At 49.8% G+C, this 15,224-nt stretch overlaps 1 protein-coding gene across 1 annotated transcript in view; it reads left to right on the top strand.

The window, feature by feature from the left end:
• Nucleotides 1-796: 796 nt before the first annotated feature.
• LOC142568062 (uncharacterized) overlaps nucleotides 797-15,224 on the top strand; it is a 55,790-nt gene continuing 41,362 nt past the window's right edge. Inside the window, exon 1 of the mRNA XM_075678145.1 lies at nucleotides 797-848. Coding sequence (XP_075534260.1) covers nucleotides 840-848 — 9 coding nt within the window. The 5' untranslated portion in view covers nucleotides 797-839. The remainder of the gene's footprint in view (nucleotides 849-15,224) is intronic.

The following is a 15,224-nucleotide window of genomic DNA, read 5'->3' as shown; positions in this document are numbered from 1 at the left end:
GCTAACGCACAGTCGTAAGAGGAGCACCATGTGTACCACATAGTGCAACATGTGCGGGTTCCGAAGTGGTTTTCGAGGAAGTGGCGCTCGATGTACCGGTTGACTCCCGCGTATTGGTAACGCACAGTCGTAAGAAGAGCACCATGTATACCGTATAGTGCAACCTGGGCGGATTCCCAAGTGGTTGTCGAGGAAGTGCCGCTCGAAGTACCGGTTGACTCCCGCGTATGGGTAACGCACAGTCGTAAGAGGAGCACCTTGTATACCGCATAGTGCAACATAGTGCGACAAAATCGCCTCCCAAATCACAATAAACGCATTCTTGGATAGCAACCGGGTTGGTGTTACATTTTTGTTTGCGTTTTCTTGCTGCAGCAACATTACACCATTCGCTAAGATACTTCCGTTTCAGGAATGCTGCGAGATAGTCGCACTCGTGCAGCTGCCAGCATATACGACGTAAACACGGTTACTCACGGCCAGCAGTTACGTGTGGATGTTGTACTGACTGTGTCCAGCCCAGCAGCTGCAACATGCAGTTTACGGCATGCGCGTGAAGAGGCTTTCAGGCACTCGACTGCCGGAACCTTTCTGTCTGACACACTCGTGGTGCCGCATGTAATGCATCACCGGGACGCCCCGATACAACAAGTGGGTGCTAGCGGGAGAAGGCACCGCACAAGCCGGAAGCTGGGACACTTGACCGCCGCTCGGCGGCACCTGTCCGCGGATCGATGGCGGCCGCCAAAGCGGTTAAAAGCGGCCGCCCGTGGTCGACCCGCCCAGTTGCGCATCACGTCACGGAGCAAGCACGCCGCGCCAACGTCCGCCTACCGACCATGGCACAGGTGAGCGTTGCCCGAATCGTGGCTGAAGGGGATAGTGAGGAGGTGCTTGCACACTCGCATAGGCGTCAACCAAAGCTTGCAGAGAATTTATGGAAGCGTGGGAATATTCGAAACTCGAATGCAGAATTGTGTTAGTAATTAATAGATACAGTGTCAACAAAGAAACATTGTGTTCAATTAAATATTTTTCGGATGCCCCATGGGAGCCTTGTTTACAATTGGAGCAAGCGGCAAAGTAAACTCTTTGTGTGGGGCATCGTGCATAGAAGGGCGGAAGAATGTTGATATTCCTGCTAATCATGTGAACATTGCTTTGACTAATCAGGGGCTTAATTCAGAAAGGCTTCCGTTCCTACATATTCTTTGCCATTGGCCAGAATCCTTCGCTGATATTACGTCCAGTATAGGGATTGGCTGAAATTTGCTCTTACAAACAATTCTAGCATAACGAAAGTATTGTTGATTCGGGCCCAGATATGTAAGTGCAAACATGTAATATACCTTCTTTTAGTGGCGTTGATGATACCATCAACCCCTTTTATCACGTGTCCATGAGACACAAGATGAATTCGATATTGCTTGAGTCGAATTCGTTTTCGAATCTAATAGTCACTGTTCGTCAGTTAGTAAACGGTTTTCTCGTGATGCTTTGTGTTAGCTTTTTGTAAACAACGATTTATAATGTCGAATGTCATGATAGCAAAATTGCCAGTGAACTGGAATGGGAACATCAACTGTAAGAATAGTTATTCGTATAAAAAGAATGAATGCTTAAAAATATACAACTTAATTTCATTCGTAAATAGCACAATCGTATTTGTATTCAAATCTGCCTAAAAATTACTATTCGCACACCCCTTAATATAAGACTCTCAGGCGCGTCTTTTAGCTTGCTCTCGAGAAAAGAAAGTTCCTCAATGATCATTCCGACGGAGTCTGCAACATTACAGGCGTGGAGAATACCACTATTGCGGAAGGCTAGAGATCTTTCCAACAATTTTTCTACACCCAAAACGTGCCATGCACGTCCTACAGTGGCTCAGTGGTCTATGCAATTCTGCCTTTCCGAGCACGTGGTCACTCGTTCGTATTTCCCGCAGCCGCGGTCGCATTCGCACGGGAGAGCGACACGAACAACTACTCCTATAAGGCGCACTAACTGAACATGGCTGTAATGATTCAGGAGGCGTTCCAAAACATTGGGAATTGCGGCAAACTATGCAGTTCCATGGCGTTCACTGCCACAAAACTAGGTCACGTGTCTCGCTTTTTTCGGTCACTTCCTGTAGAAATGTGCCAGGAAGTGTAAGACAATCTTTTTCTTGTTTATGTTACTTCATTAGTTCAGCTTGATTTGTTCTTTGATCATGTTTTATCCAAGGCTTTTATAGACTTACAAACATTTCTGAGGTTTCCCTGTGGCTGATAGTGGAATTCCATTCTGTCAAATGGTTTGACCTAAGAAGCTCAGATTGCTTGCTGCAGAAATGTAAATGCATATTCGACATTTACCAAAATGTCAATGTACTACTTTGTACTACTACTAATTTCAAAACTTGTACTACTTTTGAATTCCTTCCAATGATCTGGAAGGAATTCAAAAGTACTACAAGTTTCGGGATAACCGCCGACAAACTTGCGCCTAAGTACGTTGCTGTTCCACTTCTTTAACAAGATCCCAGCTGAAGCAGTAGAGGAGAGATAGACCAGGAGGGCCACTGTACGCTGCCGCACATGTTCAGAATCATGTGTTAAAGGTGACGCCACCTTCGGATACAGATATGCTTCGTGTATCGCTAGGTCAAGTTCCTAAATTGCTCCATGCGCTGCTCCACATACTGATTCATAGACGCATTATTCAAAAAAAAAATTTCAATTTCTTGTGCCACACACGTTTACTTTCGCGTAGCCCGGTAGCCAAGGTGATTTTTAATATGTGATAAGAAAACTAAACAACTCGCGTATGCTTTTGGGAGCTTATGCACCCGCCACACGACTGCAGCAAAGATGCTGGCTGAGAGCAACAAGGGTATGACTTTCGTAAATTTTATGTCAAACAGTCTGCTTCTTTCAGCATCACCTATGTTTCCACAGGGACGCACACAATCGGTCTTAGCTTTACGAAGGCTGCTCTTTAACAGGCATCTTATGTCGTGGTTTCTATTCTGCAGTGAAACAAGGAGGTGGTGGGGCGCCCGCGCTTCTAACGCAAGCTTCGACGATAAGCAACAATTTATACGGCCGGCCCTACACTGCGAAGCGAAACGTATCGCTTTTTGGTGTGCGGAGAATGCGATTTCCCGGCAGCTGTGCACAAAATTTTTTAGTGTTTCCAGACGGTCATGAAGTTTTTGGAAGAGTAATATTTAATATTGCAGCTACTGCTTGTCTTCCCAGCGAGCGTCCCGAGTGCGGCAGCTTTGATGCCTTCTTTGCATACGAGGGTTTATTGACCGGTTGATTTAACGGAAGCTTGCGTACTGGCGAGACGCCTTTGGTAAAAAAAAGAAAACTGGAGGTGCATTCACTGTCATGGCTGCGAGTAGTGGTGCTACAGCTAGCATTCAAAACACCTTCGTCGATTGGGCGTGTGTGTGTGGCCCAGCGCGGATTTGGACGGCTGGTAGCTGCACTATGCCATTCTGTAAAACGTTAGGGTGGTTTGTCACAAAATATAAAGTTTTGCTTTTCTAACAATGTTAATGTTTGTGTACTCCTAGGGCCAGATGTAGTACACCAACACAAATATAAGAAAGGTGGATGACAAAACGGCGTCGCTGTAGCTCTATTGGTAATAGTATTGTACGCTTAATGAAAAGACGGAACTTAGTTCCCTTCTAGGGGTGCTTTTCCTGTTTAAATTTCTTAGACATTACAGAAGTTTTAAAACTTGACTGCGGCATATAATACCGTACTCAGCACTCGAAGCGGCTGGCATTACTTCCACTAGATGCATAACTGTCTAATTAACAAAAATTCACGAAGAAGTTTTAACTTAATAGTAATATGGGTAGTTACGAATTGTAACCTGAGAGTTTGCTAGGCATATCCACTTAAAATCAATTCTTAGAATGACATGGGTTTTGAGATCTGCGCCATCGAGCTCGCGTTAAAAATGCAGTTTTCTTACCCTTACAAGTTTTTAACAAAATGTCATTTATGCATTGAAGCTCCAACGTTACTGCAAGTTCTGTGCGTTTCGTCGCAAAGATTAGGAAATTATATCTCAAAACTCGCGTCATCCTGAAATTCCTGGTTTCGTCCCATCTCATGGGCTACAATTCGTAAATATCCGTATGTGTCATAAAGTAACGAATCCAAATTTAATAACCATCTATTAATTATTAAAATGTACATTTAGATGTTTCGTGCAAGAAATTAACGCGTCTTGGAGTGATCCGCTTCAAGTAATAGAATTATGTTATCTGCCGCCAGCGATTGAAAAAAAAACACCCTAAGAAAGTCTAACACCTTAAGAAAGGCACTACAAGTAATGAAATTGTCAGCCTAAATAACGAGGACAAACCTGCCTGTTTCAGCACCACCACCCCTGTCGGAACTCATTGATGAATTGTCTCCTTGTTTACAGCTCTTGTTTTTGTGGTTGTGCCTCTGTTGCTTCTTTAATTTTTACTGCGAGAGCAGTGAGAGCTAGAAACTGAGTCATGCGTGTAAGTCCATCCTTTCTCTCGCGTGGTTGTCATGCCATCATCGCTATGCCACAAACACCGCAGTCATTGGGTCACTTCCGGAATTCAGTCACTCAATCGTTCCATCAATCAACCAACCAATCAATCAATTAGTCACTTTACAACAGCAGTTCGGGGTGCCTTAAGCGCAAAGCTGCTGTAAACCACTTGAGAGTGCTTGAGGGACCCAGCACTTGACAGAGGTTTTATAGGCCAGATGTGTACAAATGTACGCTAGCGCAATACAGTAATAAAGAAAGTCAATAAAAAGAATAGCGTATTAATAAATTAAGAATTATTACAGATACAGCGAAGGTAATTATTCAATAAATACATGGATTCAGGCAATGCTTAGTACATTAAGGGAACATGAAATGTTGGACATGAGCGCAAAGCACAATAAACTGCAAATAGCCATAGACACAATGCATAAAGCTAAAAATCACCGTTCTAACGGTAATAAGGCAACATAAAATAAGAGCAATAACCAAGAGCTGAAATATTTTTTCATTTGTCTTCTGCTGTGTGTAGCGAAGCCAACATCTCTCTCTCTTCACACGTCTTGGGCAAGGATGGCCGTGTAAGCGTTAGAGATTGTAGTAAATAGCCGGTGCGCCAAGGCGGAACGAGCCACCTGTTGGGGGTGTGTGAGTCATTGTGCTGTACGCGCATTGCATATAATTGCTTGATAAACACTTCAATTCTTCATTAGCAAAGGAATAAGAATAAGGTAAACGAGAATTTACGTATGCTTTATACTGATTATTTTATGACGAGGAACCAATGCGTGTGGATTTAGTCCCCGGGACCTTCGTAATCTTCCGAACCACTCGTTTAAACGCGTAAACATTTCTGTGCCAACCGAACGAGAACCCCGTTCGTCACATAAGAGGAATGCAATGGGTCATACCCCCGTAAGCAGAAAAATTCATTTAAATCAACCATACAACGCACACAACCGCATACGCTTGAATAAAGAACAAGCTCTAAACATGCATCCGAACCATCAACGAAGCATTGCAGGATGTATAAGCGTCGCATCATGTTCGGTAAGGTTGATAATGACAGCAGGCTGCATCAACGTGAGCAACTGCCTCGTTCGTGTCGCCGCGGCGCTGCCAAATTTGCCATAATGTCGCCGAGACCACGGTGGCCGCTCAGTGATGAAGAAGGGCAAAGCACGACTGCAGAGTATCAGCGTCAATAAAGAAAACAACGACTCAACGACTCTTCTCAGAGCGGGGAAACAGCGAGGCGACTAGAGGAGGGACGCCATGCCGCTGAGTCCGGCAGCGACCTTCCAGGGAAGGCTGCAACTTTCAATAGAATAAGCGCCAGAATTGACGGCACACAAGAAGAAATACAGACAGGACAAGACAGGACAAGGAAGCGCCTTGTCCTGTCTGTATTTCTTTTTGTGTGCCGTCAATTTTGGCGCTTATTCTATTGAAAGCTATGCACCAACTAGCCCCACAACGTGTTTTACTGAAGGCTGGAACGCAGAACAAGCGCGGGAAGCCCGGAATACCCAGCATCATCGGGAACAACGCGCCCGACGCCACAGAGAACATCGCATACGGATCTCTGCAAATGAAGAGGTAGTTTTGCAATGGCTTCTATAAATTAAGTCTAATTCAACTTAATGATTACCTAATGTCATGGGTTCGACTCCCGCCAAACGTCCAGGGTTTGAGTGCCTTAACTCTATCTTAATTGTGGCTAATTAACGTCACTTTATTTAACAGCAATGGTCGCGGGTTCGCGTACCGTAATGAACTCTATGTCAATTAAACATGTCTTATCATGTTTGCTATCGAACATGATAAGCGAACGAGCGATGAGGGTTGATAAGGGTTTATACTGGTCGGACGAAGTTCCATACGGTTGATAATGAGACCGGGCTGCCTGGTGAGCAAGTGGCACAGTGCGTACGCATACTTAAACAACTACCCGAGGAGTTTCTGCATGAATTTTATTTGTAACAGACGAATGGTGTTTAAATTTACCCAACGTTCTGATGACACAGAAAAAGAAGCAATAACTTAGGTGGCCAGCAAAGAGCGCATGATATATAGGGAATTTATCTATTTCCGGAAGAAAGCATCTACTGCCAGACAGACAAGGCAAGGGTATTATGACGTCTCCGTTGGAGCAACGTTTATTTGGCCCGAGTACCCAGCGTCGAACCAGCACAGGCACACACCCGATGATGATGAGCACACCCTGAACTGAAAATGAGGATCGATTAAGGTAGTATGATGATGATATAATACAGATAAAGAAGACGAGGTAATAAACGCCCACACTAATTTCCCATCCACATGGAAGCAGCCATTCTGGGCGCAGGCCAAGGTGACGAAGTACGCCGCGTGAAGGGTTTTATGCTGGAGACGTGAACAACTTCGGTGCTGCGACAACGGCGGTTTGTTGCAGCGAAAACATGAATCACGTGATAATTGACGGGTGATGTCTGCTCCATGACTATGTATGGCCCGATGAATCGCTGTTGGAACTTGTCACACAAACCAGGAGCGCGAAGGGGCGTCAATAGGAGTACCTCGTCACCAGGTCGGAAGGACACAACGCGATGGAATGTGTCAGAAATTATATTCCGGTATTCTCAGGCTGTTGTGTTTACACGGGCCCGCTGGCGACACTGAGCGAGTCGTGAAACAAATTCTTCGCTTTACGATGTAGGTGGGTTGACAGGAACGTCGAAGGAAGAAACCTCAAGAAGGGAAGTAAGCGACCGTCCGTAAACTAGGTAAAATGGCGAGTAGCCGGTGATGCGCTGAACGGCCGTGTTGTAGGCGAAAGTAACGAATGGTAGAAGCTAGTTCCAATTTTTGTGGTCAGGTTGAATATTGTCACGTGGTCGTGACGTCAAAGAACACAGTAGCAATACTGTGAAAGGCAAAACTAGGTTTTATTGGGCGAACCTGTGCCCACAAAAGAGGCTACACTTAAAGCACAACGAGAGCGGCGAACACAGTCGGCGATCGTCGAAAATCTGATCTGCGGGTCAAGCGCGTCGGCTTTTATACAGCAGTCGTCGAACGTTCCAGACTGATCGTTCGGGCCGGCGTGCCTTCCACAAAGTTCTACACCATTCGCGTCACGCGATGAAATCAGATAACACAAGGTTCGGCGACAACAGACAGCGTCTAGAAGCATCGATAACTTTCCAGAAACTTCGGATACATGCAGGCGCGTCCCGCGCTGTGCGATAACATTTGTTAGGCGGAGAAACATGGTCGCCCGATAAATATAAGTACACGTGTCGATACCCCCCTCTTAAGAAGCATCGACCCGATGCTGCAAACAAACGAAAGAAATAAAGAAGCACTCATAGCAAAGAAAACAACCAAATAAGGAAAGTTCGTCAGCGTTCATTAAAGGGTTTAAGACGAACCACGTGGACCACTTCAGATCGTGCGCGGCGCCGCTGTGAATGCGAAATGCCATCTGGCACGACCTCATAGTCCAGTGTGCCAATATGTCGGATGACTTTGTAAGGTCCGAAATAGCGTCGCAATAGTTTCTCACTCAGTCCTCGTCGGCGTATCGGGGTCCATACCCAAACACGGTCGCCGGGCTGGTACTCGACGAAGCGTCGTCGGAGGTTGTAGTGTCGGCTGTCGGCACACTGCTGGTTCTTGATACGTAGGCGGACGAGCTGTCGGGCTTCTTCGGCGCGCTGGAGATAGGTAGCGACGCCAAGATTCTCCTCGTCAGTGACGTGCGGCAGCATGGCGTCCGGCGTCGTCGTCGGATTCCTGCCGTAAACCAACTTGAACGGCATGATCTGGGTTGTTTCTTGCACCGCCGTGTTGTAGGCGAATGTTACATACGGCAGGACCGCGTCCCACGTCTTGTGTTCAACGTCGACGTACATCGTTAGCATGTCGGCGAGGGTCTTGTTCAGGTGCTCCGTGAGACCATTCGTTTGCGGATGGTAGGCAGTTGTCCTCCTGTGGCTTGTCTGGCTATATTGCAAAATGGCTTGGGTGAGCTCTGCTGTAAAAGCCGCTCCTCTGTCGGTGATGAGGACTTGTGGGACACCATGTCGCAGCAGGATGTACTCGACGAAAAATTTCGCTACTTCGGCTGCGCTGCCTTTTGGTAGAGCTTTAGTTTCAGCGAAGCGGGTGAGATAGTCCGTCGCCACGGCGATCCACTTATTCCCGGATGTTGAAACGGCCCCAACAAATCCATCCCAATCTTCTGGAATGGTCGACGAGGAGGTTCGATCGGCTGTAGTAATCCTGCTGGCCTTGTCGGTGGTGTCTTGCGTCGCTGACAATCTCGGCATGTCTTGACGTAACGGGCGACGTCGGCGGTCAGACGCCGCCAGTAATACCTTTCCTGTATCCTCGACAGCGTCCGGGAGAATCCGAGGTGCCCAGCGGTGGGATCGTCGTGTAAGGCGTGCAGTACTTCTGGACGCAGCGCTGACGGTACAACAAGAAGGTAGCTGGCGCGGACTGGTGAGAAGTTCTTCACAAGCAGGTTGTTTTGTAGCGTGAACGAAGACACGCCGCGCATAAATGCCCTAGGGACAACGTCGGTGTTCCCTTCCAAATACTCGACGAGACCTTTCAGCTCCGGGTCTGCTCGCTGCTGCTTTGTGAAGTCTTCCGTGCTTATTATTCCAAGGAAGATGTCGTCGTCCTCGTCGTCTTGCGGCGGGGGATCGATGGGGGCGCGTGATAAGCTGTCGGCGTCAGAGTGTTTTCTTCCGGACTTGTATATTACGGTGCCGTCATATTCTTGCAGTCTGTGGCTCCACCGCGCCAGCCGTCCTGAAGGGTCCTCTAAGTTAGCTAGCCAACGCAACGCGTGATGGTCGCTGACGACTTTGAATGGCCTGCCATAGAGGTAAGGGCGGAATTTTGCTGTAGCCCAAATGATGGCGAGGCATTCCTTTTCAGTCGTAGAGTAATTGCCTTCCGCTTTTGACAGCGACCGGCTAGCATAAGATATAACCCGTTCAAGTCCGTCTTTCCTCTGGAATAGGACGGCACCGAGGCCTAGGCTACTGGCGTCAGTGTGGTTTTCAGTATCGGCGTCCTCGTCGAAGTGTGCAAGTACCGGCGGCGACTGCATGCGTCGTTTGAGTTCTTGAAATGCGGCGGCCTGCGGCGTTTCCCACTTGAACTCGACATCAGATTTCGTTAAATGTGTTAGCGGCTCCGCGATGCGTGAAAGGCCCTTGACAAAGCGCCTATAGTAGGCACACATGCCAAGGAACCTGCGCACTGCCTTCTTTTCGATCGGCTGCGGGAACTTTGCGATGGCAGCTATCTTCTGTGGGTCTGGGCATACCCCTCCTTAGCTGATGACGTGGCCTAGGAATAGAAGCTCATCGTAAGCGAAGCGACACTTTTCCGGCTTCAGAGTGAGCCGAGATGACTTGATGGCCTCTAATACTGTCGCAAGCGGCTTAAGGTGATCGTCGAAATTTCCGGCGATGACGACGACGTCATCCAAGTAAACAAGACAGGTCTGCCACTTCAATCCTACTAAAACCGTGTCCATCACGCGCTGGAACGTTGCAGGCGCCGAGCACAGTCCAAATGGCATGACCTTGAACTTATAGAGGCCGTCTGGCGAGACGAAGGTGGTCTTTTCGCGATCCCTTTCGTCGACTTCTATTTGCCAGTAGCCAGACTTGAGGTCCATCGATGAGAAGTATTTAGCATTACAGAGCCGATCCAATGCGTCGTCTATCCGTGGGAGGGGGTATACGTCTTTCTTCGTGATTTTGTTCAGTCGACGATAATCGACGAAGAAACGTAGGGTTCCGTCCTTTTTCTTCACTAAAACAACTGGAGACGCCCACGGGGTTTTCGACGGCTGAATGATGTTGTCGCGCAGCATTTCGTCGACTTGTTGTCTAATAGCTTCGCATTCTCGCGTCGAAACTCGGTAACGGCTCTGGCGGAGTGGTCGAGCGCACTCTTCGATTATTATGCGATGATTTGCGACTGGTGTTTGTCGAATCATCGATGACGTCGAAAAGCAGTCTTTGTATCGTCGAAGCAGTCTTCTGAGCTGTTGCCGCTTAATCACGGGTAGACTTGGATTTATGTCGAAGTCTGGCTCGGGAACTACGGCCGTCGGGGTAGATGCGGCAGAATCCGAGGGGACAAACGCATTGCTCGTTTCCAGAATTTCCTCGATGTATGCGATCGTCGTGCCCTTGTTGACTCGCTTGAACTCCTGGCTGAAGTTTGTCAGAAACACTTTCGTGTTTCCTCCGTGCAGTCGAGCGATTCCTCTTGCGACGCATATTTCACGGTCGAGCAGTAGACGTTGGTCGCCTTCGATGACGCCTTCTACGTCAGCGGGCGTTTCGGTGCCAACCGAGATAACAATGCTGGAGCGAGGCGGGATGCTCACTTGATCTTCGAGCACACTCAAGGCGTGGTGACTACGAGGGCTCTCCGGCGGTATCGCTTGGTCTTCCGACAGCGTTATTGACTTCGACTTCAGGTTGATGATTGCGCCGTGTTGGTTCAGGAAGTCCATGCCGAGAATGACGTCTCGTGAACACTGTTGCAGGATAACGAAGGTGGCAGGGTAAGCCCGGTCATGAATGCTCATTCTTGCCGTGCAGATTCCAGTCGGCGTTATGAGGTGTCCTCCAGCGGTTCGAATTTGAGGGCCTTCCCATGCGGTCTTAACTTTCTTCAACTGGGCGGCGATGTGTCCACTCATGACGGAGTAATCAGCCCCTGTGTCCACTAAGGCGGTAACTGCGTGGCCGTCGAGAAGCACATCGAGGTCGGTGGTTCTTTGTCTGGCGTTGCAGTTAGGTCTTGGCATCGGATCACGGCTGCGTCGTGCTGAACTGAAGCTGGAACGTCGAGTGGTCAAGTCGTCTTTCGTCGGTGCAGTCTTAGCTTCCTGACTTCGTCGGGACGGCGTCGTGTCATTATGTCGTCGAGGTGGTCTCTTCGTCGTCTTCGTCGGCGGAGGAGGATCTTCGTCAGTTCGACGAACAGCAACCGGACTTCCATCGGTTGCTGCTTTTAGTTTTCCGGATATGGGCTCGCAGAGCGGCCCCGGGCTGGGTCGGTGTATGGTCGGCGCTGCGGCGACAGGTAGCGGCCTAGTGACGGCGAACGGGACGGTCGTCTAGGGCTCCACTGAGTGGCTGCCAGGTAGTCGGCGATATCGCGAGGGCGTTCACCTTGCTGCGGGCGCGGAGCATCATCATCATCATCAGCCTGGTTACGCCCACTGCAGGGCAAAGGCCTCTCCCATACTTCTCCAACAACCCCGGTCATGTACTAATTGCGGCCATGCCGTCCCTGCAAACTTCTTAATCTCATCCGCCCACCTAACTTTCTGCCGCCCCCTGCTACGCTTCCCTTCCCTTGGGATCCAGTCCGTAACCCTTAATGACCATCGGTTGTGTTCATAGGAGGTTGTGGCCAAGTACTGCACCAGGGTGGCCAATCCTGCTCTGGTGAGGGAGTGCGTTACCGGTTCTGGTCACCGGGATCAGGCCACACTCCAGGCCTGTTTCTGCAATTTTATCAACACGCGGATTTTTTTTCTTTTTTTTTAATCCGGTGGAAAATTGCCGGCACCGGGATTCGAACCACGGACCTCTTGCACGCGAGGCGGGTGTTCTACCTCTACGCCACCGCTGCATTTTTTTTTTGGGCGCGGAGCGTTGCCGGCGAAACCTCGCAGTCCCATCTCCCGGTAGGGGCATCGTCGGTAGACGCGGCCGGCTTCGCCGCAGTGGTAGCAGAGCGGGCGGTTGTCGGGGGCGCGCCAAATGTCCGTCTTCCTCGCGTAGGTGCGCTGGGCGACGGGTGGTCGTGCTGGCGGCGGCGGCGGCGGACGACGGAACTGCGGTGTGACAGGGCCCTGGCGCTGTCGCGGAGGGGGACCTTGACGGCGTGCGACGGCGGCGTAGGTCATCGCTTCTGGCTGGGGCTGCGGTAATTGAGGTTGCACCTCAGGAGCTCCCAGCGATCGCTGAACCTCATCTTTCACGATGTCAGCGATCGAGGTTACTTGAGGTTGCGACGAAGGCAAGACCTTGCGGAGTTCTTCGCGCACAATGGCGCTTATGGTCTCTTGGAGGTCAACGGAGCCCAGCACTTGGATGGCGCACTGAGGCGTGAGCGCTTGGCGGTTGTATTGCCTAGTGCGCATTTCTAACGTTTTCTCAATCGTCGTAGCCACTGTCAGGAACTCAGCTACGGTCTTCGGTGGGTTTCGGATCAGTCCGGCGAAAAGTTCTTGCTTGACGCCTCGCATCAAGAAACGCACTTTTTGCTCTTCGGACATTTCCGGGTTGGCGTGCCGGAAAAGACGGGGGGTCATCTCTTCTGTGAAGATGGCGATGGTCTCATTGGGTAGTTGGCCTCGGGTTTCCAGCAGAACTTCGGCCCTCTCTTTCCGGACAACGCTCGTGAACGTCCTCAGGAAGTTACTGCGGAACAGGTCCCATCTTGCTAGGGTGGACTCCCGGTTCTCGAACCAAGTCCTCGCGGCATCTTCCAAGGAGAAGTACATGTGTCGTAGTTTATCCTCAGAGGTCCAGTTATTGAAGGTCGAGATCCTTTCGTAGGTTTCGAGCCAGGTTTCAGGATCCTCCGACGTAGCTCCACGGAAGGTAGGGGGCTCTCTGGGTTGTTGAAGTACGATGGGTGAGACTGGGGCAGCCATTGTGGTTGTCTTGGCCAGGATCTTCTTGGTCTTCTCAGGTAGATGTCCGTGCTCCGGGGGCAGGTGTTGTAGACGACGGCTTGCTCGATGGTCCGTGACTACGTTGGTGCTCTCTTTACGGTCAGGGCTTGGATTACGGCTTGTCGGGGGCGTCTGGTACATGGACGAAAAGCACCTCCGCCAGAGGTCACGTGGTCGTGACGTCAAAGAACACAGTAGCAATACTGTGAAAGGCAAAACTAGGTTTTATTGGGCGAACATGTGCCCACAAAACAAGCTACACTTAAAGCACAACGAGAGCGGCGAGCACAGCCGGCGATCGTCGAAAATCTGATCTGCGGGTCAAGCGCGTCGGCTTTTATACAGCAGTCGTCGAACGTTCCAGACTGATCGTTCGGGCCCGCGTGCGTTCCACAAAGTTCTACACCATTCGCGTCACGTGATGAAATCAGATAACACAAGGTTCGGCGATAACAGACAGCGTCTAGAAGCATCGATAACTTTCCAGAAACTTCGGATACATGTAGGCGCGTCCCGCACTGTGCGATAACATTCGTTAGGCGGCGAAACATGGTCATCCGATAAATATAAGTACACGTGTCAATATAAATGGCGATAGATATCGGCAAAGGTGCGATTTAATCGCTCTGTCAAGCCATTAGTCTGTGGATGGTAGCTCGAGGCTGTTTTGTTGGGGGTACCACAGGCGTGCAGGACTTTGTTCAAAAGTTGCGAGAGAAAAGCTTCCAGCAATCCAGCGATTACCAGCGAGAGTAACAGGGAGGGGGCCGTAAAGGTCGATACCAACAACCTCAAATGGTGAGGTGGGACAGAGAATAGGTAGTAATTCGCCGGCAGGAGCAGAAGTAGGGAGTTTGCGACGCTGACACAGAGAACGAGAACCAACGTAACTCGCTACACTAATAGAAAGGCCAGACCATTTGTAACGGCTTCGAATGCGATCGTAGGTTGTATGGAAACCGAGATGGCCAGCCGTCATGTCATCGTTGAATTCTTCGAGGACATGGGCTCGAAGTGAGCGTGGAGCAACGGGCACTTAGCGTTGACCATCCGGGTGGTAAATGCGCCCATACAGCACGCCGTTGCCCGGCTTGAATTGTGCGAATTGGCGTCGAAGCCGCGTGTTAGGTGGGCGAGCGTGTCAGAGAGGTAGTTTATCATACGCCGACAATATGGGTCAGCCCGTTGGCGAGATGGGAAAGTCTGGAAGAAGGCGGTCTTTGGAGGCTAGGGAAGGAACCGGCGTAAAAGTCATATCCGAAGAGCTGCTTTGCGACGGAGTTGTCGAGATGTCGAGTGAGTGCGCAGAAAGTGGTCAACGAGAAAGAGCGTCAGCGTCTTGGTGTTTTTTGCCAGACTTCTGAATAATGTCCGTGTCATACTCTTGGAGGCGCAGAATCCGGCGACCCAGGCGTCCGGTCAAGTTCTTGAGCGTGGAGAGCCAGCATAAGGCACGGTGGTCCTTAACAATTGTAAAATGACGCCAGTTAAGATAGGGTCGAAGCTTCTGTATGGACCAAACAACAGCCAGGCAGCGCTGCTCAGTGGTCGCATAGTGCTCGGCATCGATGAGTACGCGGATGGCGTATGCAACGACTCCCTCTCGCGAAGAGTTGTCGCGTTGTAGAAGAGTGGCAGCGATGCCGCGGCCGCTAGCATCTATACGCAAGAGTCGGTGCAGTGTCATCAAAATTGCAAAGCACTGGTTCAGACGTGAGGGCGCCCTTGAACCTGTTAAAGGCTGCTGCACATCCTTGAGACCAGAGGAAGGGTACACCGGAAGCAAGTAGCTTGTGTAGCGGCGCAGTGACGGAGGCATAGCTCCGTACAAAGCGGCGGAAATAAGAAGCGAGCATAAGGAAGCTTCGCAAGTCTTTAGGCCTTTCTGGGCGATTGAAGCGAAGGACCGCAGTAACCTTGTCAGGGTCAGTACGTATGCCGTCCTTGCTCACGACACGCTTTTTTATTTCGTTTC

Source organism: Dermacentor variabilis, unplaced genomic scaffold, assembly GCF_050947875.1.
Source record: "Dermacentor variabilis isolate Ectoservices unplaced genomic scaffold, ASM5094787v1 scaffold_16, whole genome shotgun sequence".
Lineage (NCBI taxonomy): Eukaryota > Metazoa > Arthropoda > Arachnida > Ixodida > Ixodidae > Dermacentor > Dermacentor variabilis.
The sequence above is the reverse complement of the archived record's forward strand: the minus strand, read 5'-3'. Positions and strand labels throughout refer to the sequence as shown.